This window comes from Gloeophyllum trabeum, assembly GCF_000344685.1.
Source record: "Gloeophyllum trabeum ATCC 11539 unplaced genomic scaffold GLOTRscaffold_00009, whole genome shotgun sequence".
In the NCBI taxonomy this organism is placed as follows: Eukaryota; Fungi; Basidiomycota; class Agaricomycetes; order Gloeophyllales; family Gloeophyllaceae; genus Gloeophyllum; species Gloeophyllum trabeum.
Window position 1 is genome coordinate 472,940 of NW_006920418.1, and position 19,009 is coordinate 491,948.

Consider the following 19,009-nt stretch of genomic DNA (forward strand, 5'->3'; position numbering starts at 1 on the left):
CGGGTCTTCTTCCTGTCTCCATTGAAGTCATCTGGGAGACGGATCTTGATTTCAGTTGGTCGTGCTTGCATGACTGGTGCAGCAACGCCTGCTCCAGCCGCTTGGGCGGTAGGATCGATCAGGTTCGTCATGGTTCTGGTTCAAGGGACGGGATTCCACTAGGGAGTCCAACGAGGATGATCAAGAGTAGAGGAGGGGTTGCCTAGGCTTGAAGAAGTCGGCAAGTGTCGTAGAAGAGTTCAACCTAATGTTAGGAAGCGATGTCCTAACTAGTCGTCTTGAGATAACTGGGCCTCGTGCCAACAGTTATGTCGTCACTACCTCAGTAAGCGTACTGAAAGGTAGGTCTGGCCGGGCCAATGCCAACGGTCAAGTCAAGAGTCCAGGTAATCGCTGTATTCAACAGGAGGTTGAACTAAGGAATACATGGGTTTTCCTACAGTATATATAGTAACTGGTATAGGGGTTAATACCCAAAGAAGAGAACAATAAGAAAGGACGCATAAGCTATCCTGTGAGAACGTAACTCAGAGAAATGAGAAATACAAGGGCGCCTATTGGTAGAAGGTGAGTCAAGGGAGATAATGTGTGGGAAGAAGATAGCGTCCATGGGAAGTTCTACTCAGAGAAAGGTACTGTCCAATAGCAATGCTCGGAATGGAAATGGAATGAGATAAGCATGGGAAAATCATAACATTCACCAGCAGCCAGAGGTGGGAGGAACTCTTCAAGGAACTCCGCCACAGGCATGGGACCGAGGAAGTATCCAGACATCTCCCTTGAAACTTGTTTCCTCTCTACCTTAGCCTCAACTTTCTGACGACTGTATCCTTCTCGATTTGCTACAGACCCCTTGAGAGGTGAAGAGCTCGGATGGTGACCGGACTGCACCGAATGAGTCAACATGGTTGTGAGAGAGAATGACGATAAACAGACGGCTCGAGAATACCTTTTATACCGCTTGCTTCGCGGTCTCCGCCGATTTCGTGGCTCAATCTTGAGACAATGATGTTGTGGCTTGGACACGTTGATGGCCAATGGCCGACGTGGAGACACAGAAGTCACGTGCATCAGCGAATGGAAGGAGTGCTTCCTGCCGTGCTTCTGCCGCAAGCCACACTCTACCACATTGCCTTTGTCCTCGAGAGGCGATACCCTGAGGCCACTTTTGTGCATTATTCGGCGATGATATTGCCCTCCTTCTTTCATTTGGATCAAGGGTCCAGGCTGCGCCATCGAGGGTGCCTCCACGACGGCGGAGTGCCACATTTCACACGCAGTGCAGCCTATGCTCGTGGTGCTCGCAAACAAAATGAGGTGCACTCTGTATAAGCACTGGGGAGGTTATAGCTCTATTAATTATCTTGGAGTGAGACCTGTCGGCGCCGACCGATGACTAGTATACTGGAAAATGTACGGGACCTGAATGCACCGTCCGCCTCGTTTCCCCCGCAAGGCCGATAAAGTGCAGACCTGAAGATGCATAGGATGCATCTGTTTCTCTGATCGAGCTTCTGCCGGTGGCCACAATTGCCGCGTTCAAGTTGCCGTTCCTCTCCACGCGTCATTCATCTCGACGCGGTTGTACTTCCAAATGAAAGCCTTTCTCCTTTGTTTTATTTCAAATATGCGCATAGGCAGGGAAGTCCGCTGTTGGGAAGCTGAGTCAGGTAGTTGTTCCACATACCTTGCCGCATGCCTGCAGCAGCCAGCTGGTCTAATGGTATCGATTCCGATTCACCTAGAACGGTTTCCTTAAGCGCTCATTCCGCTGCGCTCTGGGAGGTGTACTTTCTAGCTTACTTCAGCGGTGTGCTGATGGCGGTACCGGTACGCCTGGGTCGGGTTCCTCCATTACTTGATTACGATTTGCAGTAATGCGCGTACTGGATATCGCCTGCGAGGAGGGTGAGGGTAAAGCTACCTATCGTTCACGCGGACCCGTCCGAATCCGAGTCAGTGAGAGGGATCCTTCGTGAATCAGAATGAGAGTGCAGCGGGTGGCTACTCACACGGGAGGCTGACTGCCATCCGCCCGTCCACGCTGGCTCGGAAAACACACTGCTGACATACTAACACGGGTTATCCCCGACCACCTCCTGAATCCTCTGCACCACACCGCGCCAGCCGAGCTCTTCTCGGCGTGGGAGACCACAAAGCCGACATCCCCGTGTTCTTGCCGTCGTCGGACTCTCAGTGACCCATCACGTTCGTATCCCGACATGCTGAAGTGCAGTGGTGGGGTATCGGGAGAAGAGAGGGAGGGAGTGCGCACGATGTTGGCGTTGGCGGGCGTGATCAGGGACCGGACTGATTCGCAGCGGGTCTGGATAACCGTCGAGTGTAGTGGGTGAAAGTTGTACCACTCTACCAGGTTCTGTGTAGGATTATAAGATCAGGGAGGCCACACGCAGTCGTAGGCTCTCTCAACCGAGGGTGACTATCAAAGTAAATGGAGCTCGGTGTGCATTAGTCGACGCCGCGTCAGAACAACGTTATGCATACCTGTAACCTAACTGGGCCATAATCTCTGCAACGCCTTGCAGGAGCGGCAGCGTGACTGGGCGGTCTCCGCCCGGCGCCAGCACGGGCGGGTGGAATCTGTCGTATTTCGGGAGGGTCGTATGGCTATAGTTCCGGGACGCTTCCCTGCCCACAAGTTCCTTCTGGCAAGCTTGAGGTGGGTCTGCAGCAGCGCGGCCTTGTTGTCTACGAAGGTAATGGGTAAAAAAATCGCATGAAGTCAAGTGTAGGGTCTGAAGACGAACGGACAATTGGCTGAAGTCGCCGCAGTTAGCGACGTCGAGGCAGTCGCTCTCTGGTGGACGTTGGTGGCGTTGACGTGGATGCCCCGCGCACCCTGGTGTATACTGTCCGGCCCCAATCGAGCTCTGCGTTCACGCGCACGCTATGAGCATCCACGACCTTATATTCTTTGGAAGCACGCGTAGCGAGGCCGGTAACGCGACCCCCGTCTATCAGTATCTCCCTCCACCCACACCTCCCCCGCCGAGTCCGCGCGCGACGAGAGCGGCCTGAAGCTGAGCAGCTTTCCGATGGCGGGCCAGACGTCGGTGTTGCTACTTGGTTCGGGGGTGGGAGGTGCCGTGAGGGCTGGATGAATGAGCATGGATGGGTGCAGGGCGAGAAAAAGGATCGGAGTGAGAAGAGGCGTTCGAATCAGGGCCGGAGCGAGGCGAGGGAGGACTGTTTCAGCGAGGGCTCCACAGAAGACCCGGGACGTGATCAAAGACGAAGACCGAGAGTGCTCATAGCCAGGAGAGCAACGAGACACCAGGATAAGAGTCAACCACAGACCCGTTACGTTCGTCTCGAGAGCCAGTAAAGTCATCAGAAGTGTGTACTCGAATCTCAATTCGAAACGCAAAGCCAGTTTTACCAGGGTGGCGGGGAGAAAGTGGCGTCCCTGGAACCACGCTATCTCCATCTTCACGGTCAACGTCGGCATCGAACTCCGAGAGCCCAGAGTCCTCGAACGCGCCGGTGTCCATCGAGTACCCAGATCCAGTGTCGAAGGCGCATACACCGATTTCCACCGCGCGAAACAGAGGCGAAGAAAGGCGGGGTACTCTCGTGAGTGCGCGGAGAGACACGGAGAAAGATGGGCGATACAGAACCCGTACTTGCTCGAGGTTGATGCTTGGGAAAGGTACGAGGTAAGCTGCGGGCGTTAGTCCGCTGCTTTGGGAGAAGCTTGATCCGGCGGAAAGGAGTGCAGTATGGTGAGCAAGGCGGAACGCGACGTACACCTTATTAGCATGAGAAAATTCGGCTGGGGTCCCCGGGTGTGTCTTTTGTTTGCCGCCCCAAGCATGTAACCCCCGCAAAGTCAGACGTGGCGAGCAACTGCACCTTCATCACCTCGAACGATATCGCTGCGATCGCCTACAAGCCGGCACGCGTGAGTGAGCCTCAGAGGTACTCCAGAAGTAAAAGGCAAGTACGTTCGGAGACATCCAGAGCCGCGAGGCCCTCCGAAGCGCGCGTCCCATCCTCCTTCGCATGAAGGATCGCCACGGCGCGCGAGCGTGGACGCGGATCGACGTACGAACACCCCAGGCCAAGGGATTCGGTGTCCAGAGGCTTAGGAGCCTGCGCCAGCTCGATTTCCACTGGGTCACAAACTGTCTTCTCCTGTGCTGCTGTACTGACGAGTCCGCGGGCTAGAGCAAAGTCAAGGCATTGTTTTCCGAAGTAGCCTCTTTGGATCCGGCTGGCGTGCTCTTTCCGACGAGTGCAGGTGGAATTCGTGCATGGAAGTCAGGTTTAAGTAGGAAAATGTAAAGTGAGGGTGGTCGGGCGATGTGAGACCAGACCTTTTGCCACCATGCAGTTCGCGTCGGGCATGGGAGACAACGCGACCGCAACTAATACTTAGACTTGGAGGCTTTCGTGAATCGAGAGGATTCAAAACAACTCTCAGCTTACCAGAAATAATATGGTAAGGTGTAAAGCCACGTCCAGTATTGAACCGAGCTAATATTAATGATACCACAGCAGCGGACAAACATGAGCAAACAGATGCCCACCAAACTCCGCGCTTTCGTCGAACGCGTCTTCCAAGCCTCTTTTCTCTCCGACATCGCCACCCACCACGACCGCGTCTGCTGCCTCGTCTAGCTCCGCCTATTGTAATTCCGCTCGACGTAGAGGACCTCTAATTTGCCTGTACTCATATATTCCTGTAAGAGATTCACCTAGTCCATCTCTGACTCGAGGGCGCCTGTCTCGCTGTTTGTCCTGTATCTGACCTTTTGCTGTCTGGTCTCGTTCCTGTGTCACGTCTCTCTCCTGTCTGTCGGTACTATTTGTCGAAACCAGCAAAACAGAGATTCTTTTGTCACCCGCAATCTTGAGTTGCGCGAATCATGAATCCGGATGACGTCGACATTTATGGGGAGGACGACGGCTTCAACGCGTCTCGTTCAGAGGTGGGTTCATGCGCTACCTTCTGTATCCGCCGGGCTCATGTCTTGCATGTCAGGTCAAGGAAGAGGATGAGCCGGTAGTGCAACTCGACGACGAGTCTCAGGAACAACCACATGAACCTGTTGTAGGAGAGAAAAGGCGCCGAGAAGACGACGCTGACGAACAGAAATATAACCCCTCTGAGCCCAACCAACAACAACCTCAGTCTCATTCAGGAACGCCCATGAACGGAGGCGCCGGCAACAACATGAACGGCAACTACAATAGTGGTATGAATGGGCAGGGTATGGGAGGACCAGGCTACGACGCTCTCATTGTCGGCGATCTGAATTGGGTCTGTACTCTGTTTTGTCTTATAGTCTCTTCATGTCCACGTCGTTCTGAGACTATTTTCTGTGTATCCTTTGTTACTTCTATACAGTGGACAACTGATGAAGATTTGCGACAAGTTGCATTGAACTGCGGTGTCAATATCGACCATAAGCATATCACGTTCTCCGAGCATAAGGTCAACGGAAAGAGCAAAGGGTAGGCCTTCGTATGCATGCATATATGTGCGTGAAGACTGACAATTCGTCTAGCATCGCATATATTGAATGTGGAAGCTGGGAAAGCGCGAATACTCTGAAAGAGTGGTTCGAAAATAAGTAGGCACTGTTCTGGAGCGATCAACGAACTGTCATTAATGACTGACCACTGCTGCGCAGCGAGTTCCAGAATCGACGTGCTTCCGTGACCATGGCGAGTAGTGCTCAAGGTAATCCTTTCCGAACTCTCCCCAAAGGTCAGATTGCCGGATGCTTCTTTACGTTATGCGTACTGACGCATGTTCTTACTCCAGAGCCCCCTCCAAAAGACCACCGCCAACAAGGTCAACCCATACCGACGGGCGGTGGTGGACCTGGCCGCGGAGGCGGCAGGGGTGGCTTCCAGCAGCACAACAATATGCAAAACCCAATGGGGATGAACATGATGGGCATGCCCATGCGCGGGGGCATGATGGGCGGGGGCATGATGAGAGGCGGGATGCCCGGAATGATGGGCGGGATGCCTGGCATGATGGGCGGAATGGGCCCGATGGGCATGGGCGGCTTCGGCGGGCGTGGCATGATCCCGCAGGGCCCCCGAGGCGGCATGGTTGGCGGGTTCGGAGGCCGCGGAGGCATGATGGGAGGCATGGGTATGGGTCTGGCTCCTATGTGATGTTTATGTTTGTATGGATCGCTTACTCGTTGTATTGTTACTCGTGTACAGGTATGGGAATGATGCCCATGGGTGGGCGGGGCGGATTTGGCGGTGTCCAAGGACACTTTAATCCAGCCTTCATGCAAAATCAAGGTGGTGGGCAGTTTGCGGGGCCGGACGGACCCAGGAAGAGGTTCCGGAGTGACGACGGTACTCAGTAGTTCTTGATTGAAGGTTGCGTGTGCAGTGCAGTCCCTTTATCCTTATTGCTTTTTGCGCTTCTGTTGCTCGGTTAACGTTAGCCTAAAGTTAGCCACCACTCCTATCGTGCTGTGTACGCACTATATTGCCTTTCTTATGATGCATCGACCCTTGTGCAGCGCCACTATCGTCAGCTCTGGGATGAATCGCGCTGCGTTCGGAATCGTATCATTTTGGTGCTGTGGTGATAGAGTGCGTGGTTGACCCTCTCCCCTATTCTAGCTGGGCACAAGTCCCTGTGGTTATAGGCTAAATCGTCCCCGACCGGGACCCGCCCCCCGATAAGTGAGAGCCAGATCAAAGGACCTTCTGAATTGAGACGTCCTCCGTCGGATTGCGACGCACAAGTTACCCGAGTAGTAAGCCATCTCAACAGTCCGTTCAAACTTCACCCGCTGGCGTATGCATTTAGGCCTCCGAGACAAAGAACCCAAAATATGGTTCTCGCCTCCGTTTTCCACCCCATATCGGGTCCGTTATGGAGGAGCTATCCCTTGATACTATCTCTTACTCCGCAGGTGTCTGAGCCTTCCAACTGAGCTTGCGCCAGGCGCTTTGGGGTCGTCGCATCAATGGTCTCTTCGAGCGCATATAAGGTCACGATTCCCTGCTGGTCGTTATCATAGCATCTTCACCACCTTGCGATGGATTTATTCACTGGCGTTTGGTATCTGTGCACAGGGTTGGCCGTCCTCACCCTTCTTGCGGTGGTCCGCACACAGAGGGTAACACCCAACGCGACCCTACTGCGAGGACCTCCAAGCTCGAGCATTCTATGGGGCGTACGACGCAGCATCCGACAAACTGCGAACCCCGGCGCTCTTTATGAACGATGGGAAAGACTGTACGGTGGCGCGTATGAGATAACCGGCGTGGCGGGTTCTAAAGAGGTCATCCTGACCGACTCAATGGCGCTCTCTCACTTTTACGCCAAGGATGGATCATCTTATGCCAGGACTACGTATTTCAGGCTAGGAGTGGAGAAGATGGTTAGTGTGCCTTGCTCCCTAGTCCGACTCTTCAATACATATACACGTGTTCATAGATGGGCCGTGGTTTGCTTTGGGCAGAGGGCCCGGCTCATCAGAGGTATGCCACGCCCGTTAAGAAGTTAAGTCGTCGGGCTCACATAGCTTACATATCATAAACAGGCAGCGCAAGAATATGCTTCCTGCATTCACCGTAGGATTCGTGCGCCGTCTGTGCCCTGTTTTTCTAGAAACTGCTCACAAAGTAAGAAAGCTGTCTTCTGCGTGTCGACGACTAACCATTGAGTTAGGTGAGATCGGCCTGGGAACGCATCCTCGAGGAAAATACCACCAACGAAGCTTATATCGATATACAAGATTGGTAAGCCCGTTACTCTTTGTTCATTTCCCAGCTGAGCTCCCTGCGAAAGGATGAACCGCGCTGCGTAGGTGCTCCATTTCACTTATGCTGCGTGATGATGACAAGCTCCATTCTTCAGTCTTGATGCGGTTGGCAGAGCTGGCTACTCCTATGATTTTGGTGCGCTGCGTGACGCTCGTGGAACATTGGTTCAAGTCCTCGAAAATATCAGTAGCCTGGAGTCGTCAGTCCTCTTGGTGCTCACGTTTCTGATGACCCCTGCTTTTCCGAGGCTGGTACTTTTGATGCCGACTGCGTTCAACAAAGCGATCTCTGCTCTGAACGCGAAGATGACCAAAGCGTGCAATGAGCTGACGGCTCGGGCTAAAGAAGCTGCCGACGCAGGTGCTATATCCGAAGACGGCTCGATTATTGGGTTATTACGTGAGTGCATGCACCTACAGGTATCATAAGGAGACTGAGTACAAAAATACTTGGTAGTCGGACCAGGAAAAGCGAAGCCAAGTCACGGTGCTTTCGCTTCACAGAAAGACATGATAGATCAGGTAGGCTCCGCTCATATCCAAGGAGGATGTCGAATACAACATCTTCGTCAGATGAAGACCCTGCTAGTTGCTGGTTACGAGTCCACGGCTGGTAAGTCCTTGTTCAGCGCATGACCTTCCTGTCTCTGACATTCTGAACAGCAACCATGACGGTACGTGCAGACAGTAAGCCATTTGGACAGTCCGACGAATCGAGCCCCTAGTGGATTCTCGTCCGCTTGTCGCAAGCACAAGATATACAGGCCAAACTGCGCGAAGAGCTTTTGACAAATCTTGGAACCGCTGACCCTGATTGGGCAAGCTTGACGACCGGGCTTCCCTACCTAGATGCCGTCGTCCAGGAAGTCCTTAGGCTGCATCCAGCCGTGCTGGAAACCTGGCGTGAGGTGAGTATTATTTTCTCCGTTTTAGCGGGAGCCGCGCAAGAGCTGATGTAACACTACTTAGGCTACGACGGACGACACCCTACCTCTCGGCACAGCTATCACAACACGAGACGGGCAAATCGTCGACAGGATAACTATCAGGAAAGGCACCAGGGTGACGGTTCCGATCTCGTGCGTAAACCAGGCGGAGAGCATATGGGGTGCGGATGCCTCGGAGTTCAAACCTGAGCGGTGGCTTAGGGATGGTGGCATACCGTCCAAGGCCCAGAAGCTCCAGGGACATCGGCATATCCTCACTTTCCTGGACGGCCCAAGAATGTGCCTCGGGAGGAACTTCGCTTTGGCTGAGATGAAGGTACGCCGTCTGCACAGTTGCTCCTTGTATGTGTCACTTCACTCATAACGTCTATTACAAGGCCATCATCTGTGTTTTGCTCCGCGACTACAACTTCAGCCTCAGGGATGGTCCAGAAACGGAGATAGTGGCCAACCAGGGTGTCGTTGTCAGGCCCACGCTTGCTGGAGAGACTGGATGCCGGATGCCTTTATGTGTCCGTCGCATCGAGTGATTGCTGGGAAGGAGCGCGCAAGCGTAATGCACCTCAGACGCGATGCCGCTTCTGGACAAGTATGAGATCCGCGTGTTTGCTGTCACCGGAGGTGCCCTTACGTCTCCGCAGTGCCGAATAATTGCTAGAAGGAGACCCCAGTAGAATGTGCCATAGACTCCATGTCCTCTGCCGAGTTCTTGTATGGACTAATATACTAGCTTGAGAGGATAGGACCTCTCCAGAGATGTACCGTCAGCATGTATTATCAATTGCGAAGGATATTGGATTGCCAGAATCAACTTTTGAAAATATTGATTGCCCGAAACAGTGTTAGTAGTAGCCTTCGTGCATCTAGCCCTCATGTGAGCGATCTCCTGCTTGAGAGAGAAGTAAAAATAACAAGAAACCGAAGGACACCCAAACCTACTTATGTCCGCTTCCTGAGGTCAGCACTTCGCAGTGTAGCGGTTGCTTCATGCCGTAAGTGCAGGGGTTCATAGGCGGCAGAGGCATGTTGGGAGGCATGGGTATAGGTCTAACTCCTATGTGCCTTAAGCTTGTTGTTACCTTGCGTCTAACATAGCAAGGACCTCTGCACGTCTGGGATCAATTCAAAAACCGTCTTTCTTTATACTTGTTTGTGGCATACCGAATGCCCGTCCAGAGTTTCGCGTCTAGATCTTGCTGCCGCACCCTGTAGTCTGACTACTATTCATGGCGTCGTCTTTCTTGCAGCATAACAGGAATGCAGACATCAAACTGTATTTATCCGTATTTGTTTGGGGCAACTCGAACATGCGTCCTGCGTAATGCAACCTATAACTTGCTCGGCAAGTTAGAGCCTTTGACCTGCGAATCATACTAACGTCAGCCTCCAATCCTGTTATGTTATATGCGTACTATATTATTGCCTTTCTTCATGATGCATCAATTCCTCTAGCGCGGTTCTCAGCTCTGGGGAAGAATCGCGGTCCTCTCGCACCCGGTTTGGTGAGGTATTTTTTACCAGGAAGTGTGTTTTTGCCTGACCCCCCCTTTTCTAGTTGACCAAACGTCTCTGTAGGTCCGTTTCTTATCTCAATTCCAAGGTGTTCCCCTTCAGGAGTTGGGTTCTCCGAGAATCTCGGACGGAGGACATGTGCCACTCGAGTTTTAAGTCGGATAGCCCATGTCGGGCCCACGCACTGCATGTCTACCCACTTCAAACAGCGCGTTCCCCTTTCTCCCATGACATCCGGTGAATCCGCTTTGGAGGATGTTGGGTCACTTAGCACTGAATCCTTGACAGCTCGCGACAAAACGATAGAGGCTCACAGAAATCCTGGGATGGAGTCCGGATGCCAGTGACAAAGGAGGCGTCAAATACGGTAGGAGGACGCCATGCTTGGAGCACGGACGATGGGCGTGGACTGGGAGACTAGTCCATGTTATCATATTCGTGTTGACACGGACCATCTATGTCACCGAGACTCCATCCTGAAAAGTCAGGCAAGTGCCTATCGTTTTGTATTTAGCTGGAATCACCGTTTGTGCATGTCATTTCCCCACTCTTGCTCCGGTGACATGGGTCTCTTAAGATTCCAACTATTTTTGGGGCCATCGGTATACTGTACTGAGCCTTCCCCAGACGCTCACGATGTGTCCTACAACGGTCACATCGTCTATCTCAATGCTCACTACGAGTATATATGGAGTGCGATGTCCTGCCAGTGCTCCTTGCCCATCATTCCCATCCACCCGCGACGTACTCATCCTCGGGCGCTTCGTATTTGTGTGCATTCTACTTGCTATTGCCCGCACGCGGAAGTTGCGGTCGAACGCTACGTTACTGCAAGGTCCTCCTAGCCAGACCATTCTGTGGGGTGTACGGAGGAGCCTTCAAGACGCTGCGGACCGCGGTGAACTGTACGAACAATGGGAAACGCTGTACGGCGGCGTGTACGAGATACCCGGAGCAGCTGGTTCTGGGGACGTTGTCCTGAGCGATCCAACGGCTCTCTCCCACCTCCTTGCAAAGGATGCGACATTGTACGCGAAGCCCACGCACTTCAAGCGAGGGACCGAGAACTTGGTGAGCATGGCTTTCCCTCAAGTCCTCTTGTCTAGAAGGTTGTTTGCATAGGTTGGCCGTGGCTTGGTGTGGGCGGAAGGCCCGGATCATCAACGGTATGGCAATCCAGCGAACCAATCATCACTGTTGGAGCCGTGCGCATCTTGTTAGCGATTTTCGTTGACACTGCCCACAAAGTAGGTTGATTGCTTCCCAGGATGCCAATAGCTAACGATCATGTTAGGTGAGATTGACCTCGGAACGTACCCTAGAGGCCAATGAGTCTCGCGAGGCTGTCATTGACGTACAGCATTGGCAAGTAGCCTATTACTCCTTGCGATGTCCCTCTCAGCCCCCCTACCAATGGATGAACCGCGCTGCGTATCCGTCCACCGTATTTCGATATCAACAGCGTATTATTGATATATTTCATTCTTAGCCTTGACACCGTCGGCATAGCTGGCTACTCGCACGATTTTGGAACGCTGCACGACAATCGGGATACATTGCTCAAATCCTTCGGTGACTTTAACAACCTCAAGCCTTCAGTCCTCTTGGCCATCACGTTCATGATGGCACCTGTCTTCCCTGTGCTGGCGTTCATGATGCCGACCGCGTACAGTAATCTGGTGTCAGCTCTGCATGCGAAGATGACCCAAGTGTGCACTGAGATGATGGCTCGGGCCGAGCAGGCTGCCCGGGCAGACTATTTCAGATGATAACTCGATCATTGGGCTGCTGCGTAAGTGCATTTAGCGTTAAGAAAGATGTATAACGAAACGAAGAGCAAAACAGTGCAAGCGAACAAAGGGGGGTCGGGTCACGGTGTATTCGCCACTAAGAAAGAGATGTCAGATGAAGTGAGCTCTGATATGAAACAAGGTGACCCGATTTTGACGGATCTCTCCAGATGAAAACCCTGCTTGTTGCGGGCTACGAATCATCCGCTGGTAAGTTCCTGTCCAGCATTAATTCTCTCCATCTTAATTCTCTCCGTCTTAATTGTCTCCGTCTCTGACATATTCCGACAGCGACCATGACGGTGGGTCCAGAGACAATAAGCTATCTAAACGCTTCAACAGATTCATGCGCTAGTGGATTCTCGTCTGCTTGTCGCAAGCACAAGACAAACAGGCCACGCTGCGCGAAGCGCTGGTTAAGACGCTTGGACCGAATGACCCCGATTGGGCAAGCCTGACTGGCGGGGTGCCCTACCTGGACGCTGTGGTCCAGGAGGTTCTGAGGCTGCATCCAGCCTTGACGGAGACATGGCGCGTGGTGCGTATAACAGTGTCGTCCCCATAACAGCCCTGGTCGCTGGAACTGAGTTCCATGTCAGGCTACAAATGACGACAGTCTTCCCTTTAGCACACCTGTCACAACCCGCCACAGACGGATCGTACACAGCGTTACTCTCTCACAAGACACCAGAATTGTTATCCCAATCTCGTGCATGAATCGTTCCGCCAGCATATGGGGTGCGGATGCCCTGGAGTTCAAACCTGAGCGATGGCTTGAAGATGGGGACGCGCCATCGCAAGGCCAGAGGCATATCCTCACTTTCCTCGACGGCCCAAGGATGTGCATAGGCAGGAACTTTGCCTTGGCTGAGATGAAGGTAATGATACTCTACAAACGTGCTGTCTGCGTCGATTGACTTAACTTTCTGAAGGCTGTCGTCAGCGTCTTGATCCGGCATTATGCCTTTAGCCTGAGGGACGGTCCCCACACGAAGCTGGTCACCACTAAGTCCATAGTGCCGAGGGCCACGGTTGCTGGAGAGATTGGAGATCGGGTGCCGTTCAAGTTAAGAATCCATCGCATTGAATAATGGCGGAGTCGTTCGAGATGTACATCATATCAGTTGTCAAGTCTTTGTATCGACCGCAATTTCTACTGGAAGTCAATCAGAGTGACGAGGCTTCGTCTCGCGGATCCTCGTTTGGGGGGACTCGTCCTGCAATGTCATCAAGCGGTCGACGTGAATGTGTTACCCAGATCCTGACTTGCCAGATGCCCATACAATTTGAGGAACATACTCTTGAGGAATCTCCGCTGCAGCGCACCATCCCTCGAAAAAACGAAAGTGACGAAACGTGGTATAGCCAGTAGGATACATGAACGGCTGAAGACAGTCTACCACACTCCAATAACAACGACAGCCATAAGCGCAAGGAGAATACTCAGCGTCCCCGGCTGCGCAGGCCATACTTCCGCGCTCACATTACCAGACACGGCAGACGTCGCATCATTATCCTTCTCCGCGGCTATTGCTATTGGCCTAAAACTGGGCTGCAACAGCATTGATCCACGTCAGGTCAGGTCAATGCCCATCAACCGCGAGAATGCCCATCAACCGCGAGCGGAATAGAGGGAGGGATGGCACGCACCAGTCCTTCGGCGGCATCCGCTTCGGTGCCGACGACTGGCACTAGGGGCAGGTTACCAACATCACGCGGGACCACTGCGTCCTTGCCGGGCTTGCTGTACGAGTCCTCGAAAATATCGTCCTGCGCGCCCTCTTTGAAGTTATACAGGTCGTTGTAGAACGGCGGGGAGTAATAGCCCTCGTGCATCTATCCTCGTGTGAGCAACTCCCTGCCCAACACAACGAAATACGGGGCTCTACGTTGTTCCGCTCCTTCTGGAGCCAGTACAGCGGCTGCTTCGCTCCGTACGTGCAGTTGGAGGGGTCGGCATGGGGCTTGCCATTCTGCGGGTCCGCGCCGCAGCGCCTAGCGACTTTGGATTTTGCGATGGGGACGGTGGACAAGGGGTCAACGACGTTGCATTTGAACCCGTTCATGTACACTAAGGGGAAGGGAATCATCCAGGGAGTGAGCGGAGTGTGGGAAAGAGAAGACATACTTTGCTCGTCGCCTGCATCGGGCTTTTTGAAATGAATTTTTACTCGGACCTCCGCAAAGGTAAATCGAAAAAGAAACGTACAGAATGTATCCAGAAAAACGCACAATGGCAGCCTCCGAGTGGACATGGCGGCATCCGCGCCGGGACAAGAAACTCGGTGAAGCGGTGCCAGACGCAGGTGTGATTGACGCTGAACACCGCAAAGTCCTCCGGCTGTATATCGTTCACGTCGCTCTTGTACGCGATTGCCAGCGCGCATCTGCCTTTCGTGACAACAGATCGGAGGCAAACATCGTGCCGCGACGCACCCTTTAGTGTCCGAGATGTTCTGCGCATGATACTGCTTAGGGGGAGACCCCGGGCAGGGATTGTCTCCCGACTGGTGGTTGCTATATCCCGAAGAAGCAAAATAGGACGTGGACTGCTTGTTGCACGCGATCTCGAGCGTCGCGGGGCGGCCTGGCTGCAGCTGATAGACGTCCGACGGGTGTGGGGGATAGTCAAGGTGGCTGTGAAACCACCATTGCTTGAAAGGCATGTTGTACAACGGCACGACGGGGCGGTTATCGTATGAGAACGTCTTCTCTGTGACATTGAAGCCGTACATCGATGGGTGCCAAATTGCTAACGAAAAGTTGTACAAAGAGGTTAGACTTCGCATTTGAGGGTAGTCTTACCGGCATGGCCTAATGTCTGTGGCAAGAAAGACGAAAGGAGCAAGAAAGAGAACAGTCCGAGCTTAGCGCGTTTTGTGTCCATGCCTGCAGCGGATAGAAGACCGTAAAGTAGTGATTAAACGGAAGAAAGTGTAGAGTAGAATGTCGTAAAGAGCGTATTAAATAGAAGTATAGTACTGAGAGAGGTTCAGACGCAAGTCTGAGGCTCTGAGCCGCCGGTAGACTTCCCTGACAAAACTTTGGACTCCGCTACGCGGGGAGCGAATAGGCTGCGCGTTCATATCACGTGTTCAGAGATTCCTCGGAAAGCCACATTAGGCCACAGTCCGTCTCCTCGACTGTCCTCAACCGCATGCGACGGTGCATTCGCTTTTCGAAATGGCGCTGCTCTATGCTCTTTCATCTTAGACTCTGTCTGTCGACATAGTTCAGATTCAAGTCCATTCAACCTCAGCGCCAGCTCGGGCCCTGTCCGACTAAGATACGCATGAAAGGGCTGTCGATTCAGGGGACTAATATGCTGTAGTCGGGCGGCATACGTTAGCCCATGCCTTAGGTTGATGACCTGTTCTGACTGCTCTTCGGAACGGTTCAGGGTTCGGTTGGATTGGACGGATATTGGCTGTATGGATAAATATCCGGTGCCTACCTGCACAGCAGCAGCCGAGGATCTGCGCTCGGGCCAGCGGAGACTTGCATGACTGACATGGGTGTCGATCTCCACTTGTCCAAATGATAACCAAGCGCACCAGTGCTGTGAGTGCTACCTTTCACGGATGCTCTTCAGTGAGCGCGTGCCAGTTTGTTTCACGTCTCATCGAACAACGGAACATGTTCGGTTCTATCCACGGTTACCATTGACTAGCACTGGAATTCTGGTGACCAGCGCCGGCTGCCAAATCTTCCGATGTGGGTGGTCCGCGCTGTCACCTACGAATAGTGCATTAATATGTGAATCAGGTACATCATTTCGCAGGAACGGAAAACCCCTGTATGAATCATGACAGGGCTTATCGACAATGAGTCTGTTACAGGTGAAGGACGAGTTGGCACTCTCACTGTACCTGGTGGCAAGGCTTTTCGTACGCTTTGTCTATCTGCGTTAGGCGCATGGGCAGGGCTGCCTGGACGTTACAAAGTGTGTCATTACGTGCGTCGTGATCTGTATACATTAGGATATGGTGCTAATAATTTATGTGTATGTGATGCTCGGTCTACTGCGGATAATAAATAAATAGGATCATGTAGTCATCCGAATGTCACCCTATAGCCTCTGGTACAAGTCATTCTGTCGTATGCAGGTTCGTATGCCAGCACATGGCTGATCGACTAGCGCGATCCGGCCAGCCCAATCTCGTTCATATGCCGCCGGATTTTCCATGCCGTGAACACCGTCTTGAAGAAAGACTGCCTGCCCGTGGGCCTCCAGCCCGTGGGGAACGTCTCGTCGCGCCACCACGTCCTTAGCACGTCCAGCGGCACCTCCTGCTCCGGGCCCCCAAAGATTCCGAGCACGAGCGCCACCTCCCCCCTCGCGATTTCCGCGTGCACGCCGTCCAGCGGGCGCGCGTACTGGCGTTCCCTGGCCGCGCGCGCCCGCGCCGCGTCGCCCACTGTCAGGTGTTTCCCGTCGGACGAGAAGGACAACAGCCGCTCCAGCATCCCGCGGCTGCACTTGCACGGCGCGTACTCCTGCTCAGGCGCTGCGTCGCGGTGCGCGAGGGACGCGTCGTGCTCGATGTGGTTATGCCGGCACAGGTCGCCCAATGACAGGTCGGAGAATTGGCCGAGCGCGACGAAGGCCGCGCTCGCGAGGAAGGCGGAGAGCGGGTACGAGAGGTGATAGACGTCGTGCAGCGCACGGGCGAGCTGGCGGAAATGGATCTTTGTGCCGCTGCGCGGTCTGCGGGGCGCGGGTGTCAGTGTTGGCCCTAGCGGGGTGACTGTGATAAGGTAGACACGACTTACAGGTAGCCGTGGTTTGCTAGGGCGTTCAAGGCAGGGCATGGTGAGCGGCTTGCACCCTCCTCTTTGTGGTACTGATGGTCCTCAGCCTCTATTGGGTCGTCGCAGTGCGAATTGTCGTACAGCGACGTGTGTGAGCCTGAGCTGGGGTCAAGGTTTCAGTTTTATTCTTGTGCCTCACGGATGATCGGGTTGGGGACTCACTATTTTTTCCGAAATAATGCCGCGAAGGCCGTCAATAATGTGTATAACGAGAGAATGGCGGTATAGAAGAGCATTGTGAGGTATGTTTCTAGGTGAGACGGTGTCTGCATCCCAGCTACTGACGGGTCCTCGCTTTATACCTCCTACCTCATAGATCTGACGGAGGCGCTAACATGATAGCAGCACTTGATCATAGGCCATGATCGAGAACAACTTCTCCTGTATCTCGTCTCGGGAGGTTTCATCAGATTGGCAGGGCGACTATACTGTAACACCGCCTATGTTTTCCACCGACATGGCATTAGGATCTCGCCAGCTTCTTCCACGATCGGACTGATATATGGTTACATGTACCGTCCGTCTTTCGGTGTTGGCTGAGTCCCGGCACAATCAAGTCCAAGCTACGAGCTTCTCAGAGATCTCAAGGCTTCGTGCCGATGCGTTACGTCCTTGCTGTCGCCTGCGGCGAGCCTTAGGTCAGCGCTCATTTGCAAGCCATGTGAAGTCCCATCATTCCGTTCCATCACCAAGTTCTTTCTGACCTATCACTCAAAACCGGTACAGATTCCAGATCCTGATGATACATTCTTCAGGCTGGTTTGTTTGAACAGTTGGTATCCACGATAGAAGCTTACTTGTCAATCTTTAGTGGGTATTCTGTGCGCCTTGCGCCTTCAGCGTAGGTCATGTGGCAGCGGATATAGCACCCTCGCGCTGGTTGGTCGTCCAGGAACTCATTCATTTCCCTAGACCTCAAGATAGCGAAGCTTGTGAACGACCACGCTCGTAGGTGGCCGATGTCTTTTGTCTTCATCCAGAAGTGGCATCATGATGGGACCCTCGATCGGGTCACCTTGCTTTCCTCCTTCTACACCAAGAAACGCCGTTAACATGTAGCGGCCTTGACGACGGGACCCAATCGCCAAGGGCTCCCTATCAGCCATATATCCCAGCGGTACCGATTTTCCACAGGTATGTTAAGTATAGGTATTACCGATTTAGACGTCAGTCATTGGGCGACACCCGGCGGTACGCACAGGCGCGATCGGATCCTTCAAGAACCCGAAAGTCCATATGCCGTGTCGCCCATAGCACGGGAGTATCACCTGGCTATGGATCGGGAGATCTACTACCATGGAAGCTATGCTGTGCAACCATTATTATGGCTGTTAAACCACGATACACTCGTGCGTTTTAGGATTCCTGACTTCCCGTTGTTTCAACTTTCCAGCCGCAAACCTCCGACAATCTTCGCTGATTCTGATGCTAGTTGTAGGTTTGCATAGCTTCGCGCATCGCCGCAAGCGACTTACTTCCTCCGATTACGAGTGGACATAGGTTCCGAGCGCTGGTTCGACATGAACAATTGACGCATACTATTTCCCCGCACCAACCCGCCGTACGCCGTGTACATGTACATGCGTCTGCCACAGGTTGTATAATGAGCGACTGTCTAGCTCACAAGTGCGCTCTTTGGGGATAGGGCTGTATCCCAGTGTTAACCTCTCAGTTTCATTCCACCTGCCATGGGTCCTGTTCCTGGCCTTGGGTCGACAGTGGCATTCTTATATCAGTTACATGCGCCACGTTACATTCTAGAACAGCCGCACTAATGACATATCAACGAACTGGACGCTCGTTGCGTATTTCCATCCTCTTCAAGTCCTCCGCTCCAATGGCGAAACAGGTGGGGAAGTCTTGGTTAAAGTTACTGTGTAATATATCGTCAAAATACCATCTGTCGAGCGATGGTTGAGCTATGCGTCATAATTTACGCTTACTGCATTTATAGCGATTTATGTGCTCTCCAGAGGCGGAGACGTCGTTCTCTTCTTTTCTGCCAAAGTTGAGCCAAAGGCTCCTCCGCATCCCCTGGGCCTGATCCGAGGAACTCTTCAGGAACGTGCCCTTGCCCTGCATTCTCTGCAACTCTGGCGGACACGGGGGAATGACACCCTCGCAGGGACCTTGTAGAGCCGCTGCTTGGCGATTAATAATAGCGATGTTATTCATATTG

At 53.1% G+C, this 19,009-nt stretch overlaps 4 protein-coding genes across 4 annotated transcripts; 2 read left to right on the forward strand and 2 right to left on the reverse strand.

Moving 5' to 3' along the window:
- The first annotated feature begins 4,675 nt into the window (after nt 1-4,675).
- GLOTRDRAFT_121916 (uncharacterized protein) lies at nt 4,676-6,547 on the forward strand. The gene is made up of 8 exons (XM_007869171.1): nt 4,676-4,705; nt 4,843-4,952; nt 5,006-5,284; nt 5,372-5,478; nt 5,532-5,597; nt 5,658-5,734; nt 5,792-6,130; nt 6,205-6,547. The coding sequence occupies exons 2-8, from the start codon at nt 4,890-4,892 to the stop codon at nt 6,354-6,356; spliced, it is 1,083 nt and encodes a 360-aa protein (XP_007867362.1). The 5' UTR covers nt 4,676-4,705; nt 4,843-4,889; the 3' UTR covers nt 6,357-6,547.
- A 493-nt stretch (nt 6,548-7,040) lies between these two features.
- GLOTRDRAFT_44427 (cytochrome P450) lies at nt 7,041-13,109 on the forward strand (the record flags this gene model as incomplete). Its single annotated transcript, XM_007869047.1, has 8 exons — nt 7,041-7,385; nt 7,513-7,670; nt 7,865-8,169; nt 8,287-8,382; nt 8,433-8,443; nt 8,495-8,677; nt 8,739-9,032; nt 12,951-13,109. The coding sequence occupies 8 exons, from the start codon at nt 7,041-7,043 to the stop codon at nt 13,107-13,109; spliced, it is 1,551 nt and encodes a 516-aa protein (XP_007867238.1).
- A 652-nt stretch (nt 13,110-13,761) lies between these two features.
- On the reverse strand, nt 13,762-14,771 carry GLOTRDRAFT_26627 (uncharacterized protein; the record flags this gene model as incomplete). Its single annotated transcript, XM_007868989.1, has 5 exons — nt 13,762-13,854; nt 13,908-14,089; nt 14,147-14,168; nt 14,228-14,405; nt 14,455-14,771. Coding segments are annotated over 5 exons (792 nt in total), but the record flags the coding sequence as incomplete, so codon positions are not given.
- Nucleotides 14,772-16,278: 1,507 nt separating this feature from the next.
- HTP4 (Cloroperoxidase) lies at nt 16,279-16,841 on the reverse strand (the record flags this gene model as incomplete). The annotated part of the gene is made up of 2 exons (XM_007868966.1): nt 16,279-16,726; nt 16,792-16,841. Coding segments are annotated over 2 exons (498 nt in total), but the record flags the coding sequence as incomplete, so codon positions are not given.
- Between the last annotated feature and the right edge of the window lie 2,168 nt (nt 16,842-19,009).

Bases quoted from the DNA above. Each gene is read 5' to 3' on its own strand.
- GLOTRDRAFT_121916 (XM_007869171.1), top strand. From the start codon at position 4,890: ATGAATCCGGATGACGTCGACATTTATGGGGAGGACGACGGCTTCAAC. The intron at 5,285-5,371 runs GTCTGTACTCTG...ACTTCTATACAG, and splicing joins TTGTCGGCGATCTGAATTGG to TGGACAACTGATGAAGATTT. The intron at 5,598-5,657 runs GTAGGCACTGTT...ACTGCTGCGCAG, and splicing joins AAAGAGTGGTTCGAAAATAA to CGAGTTCCAGAATCGACGTG.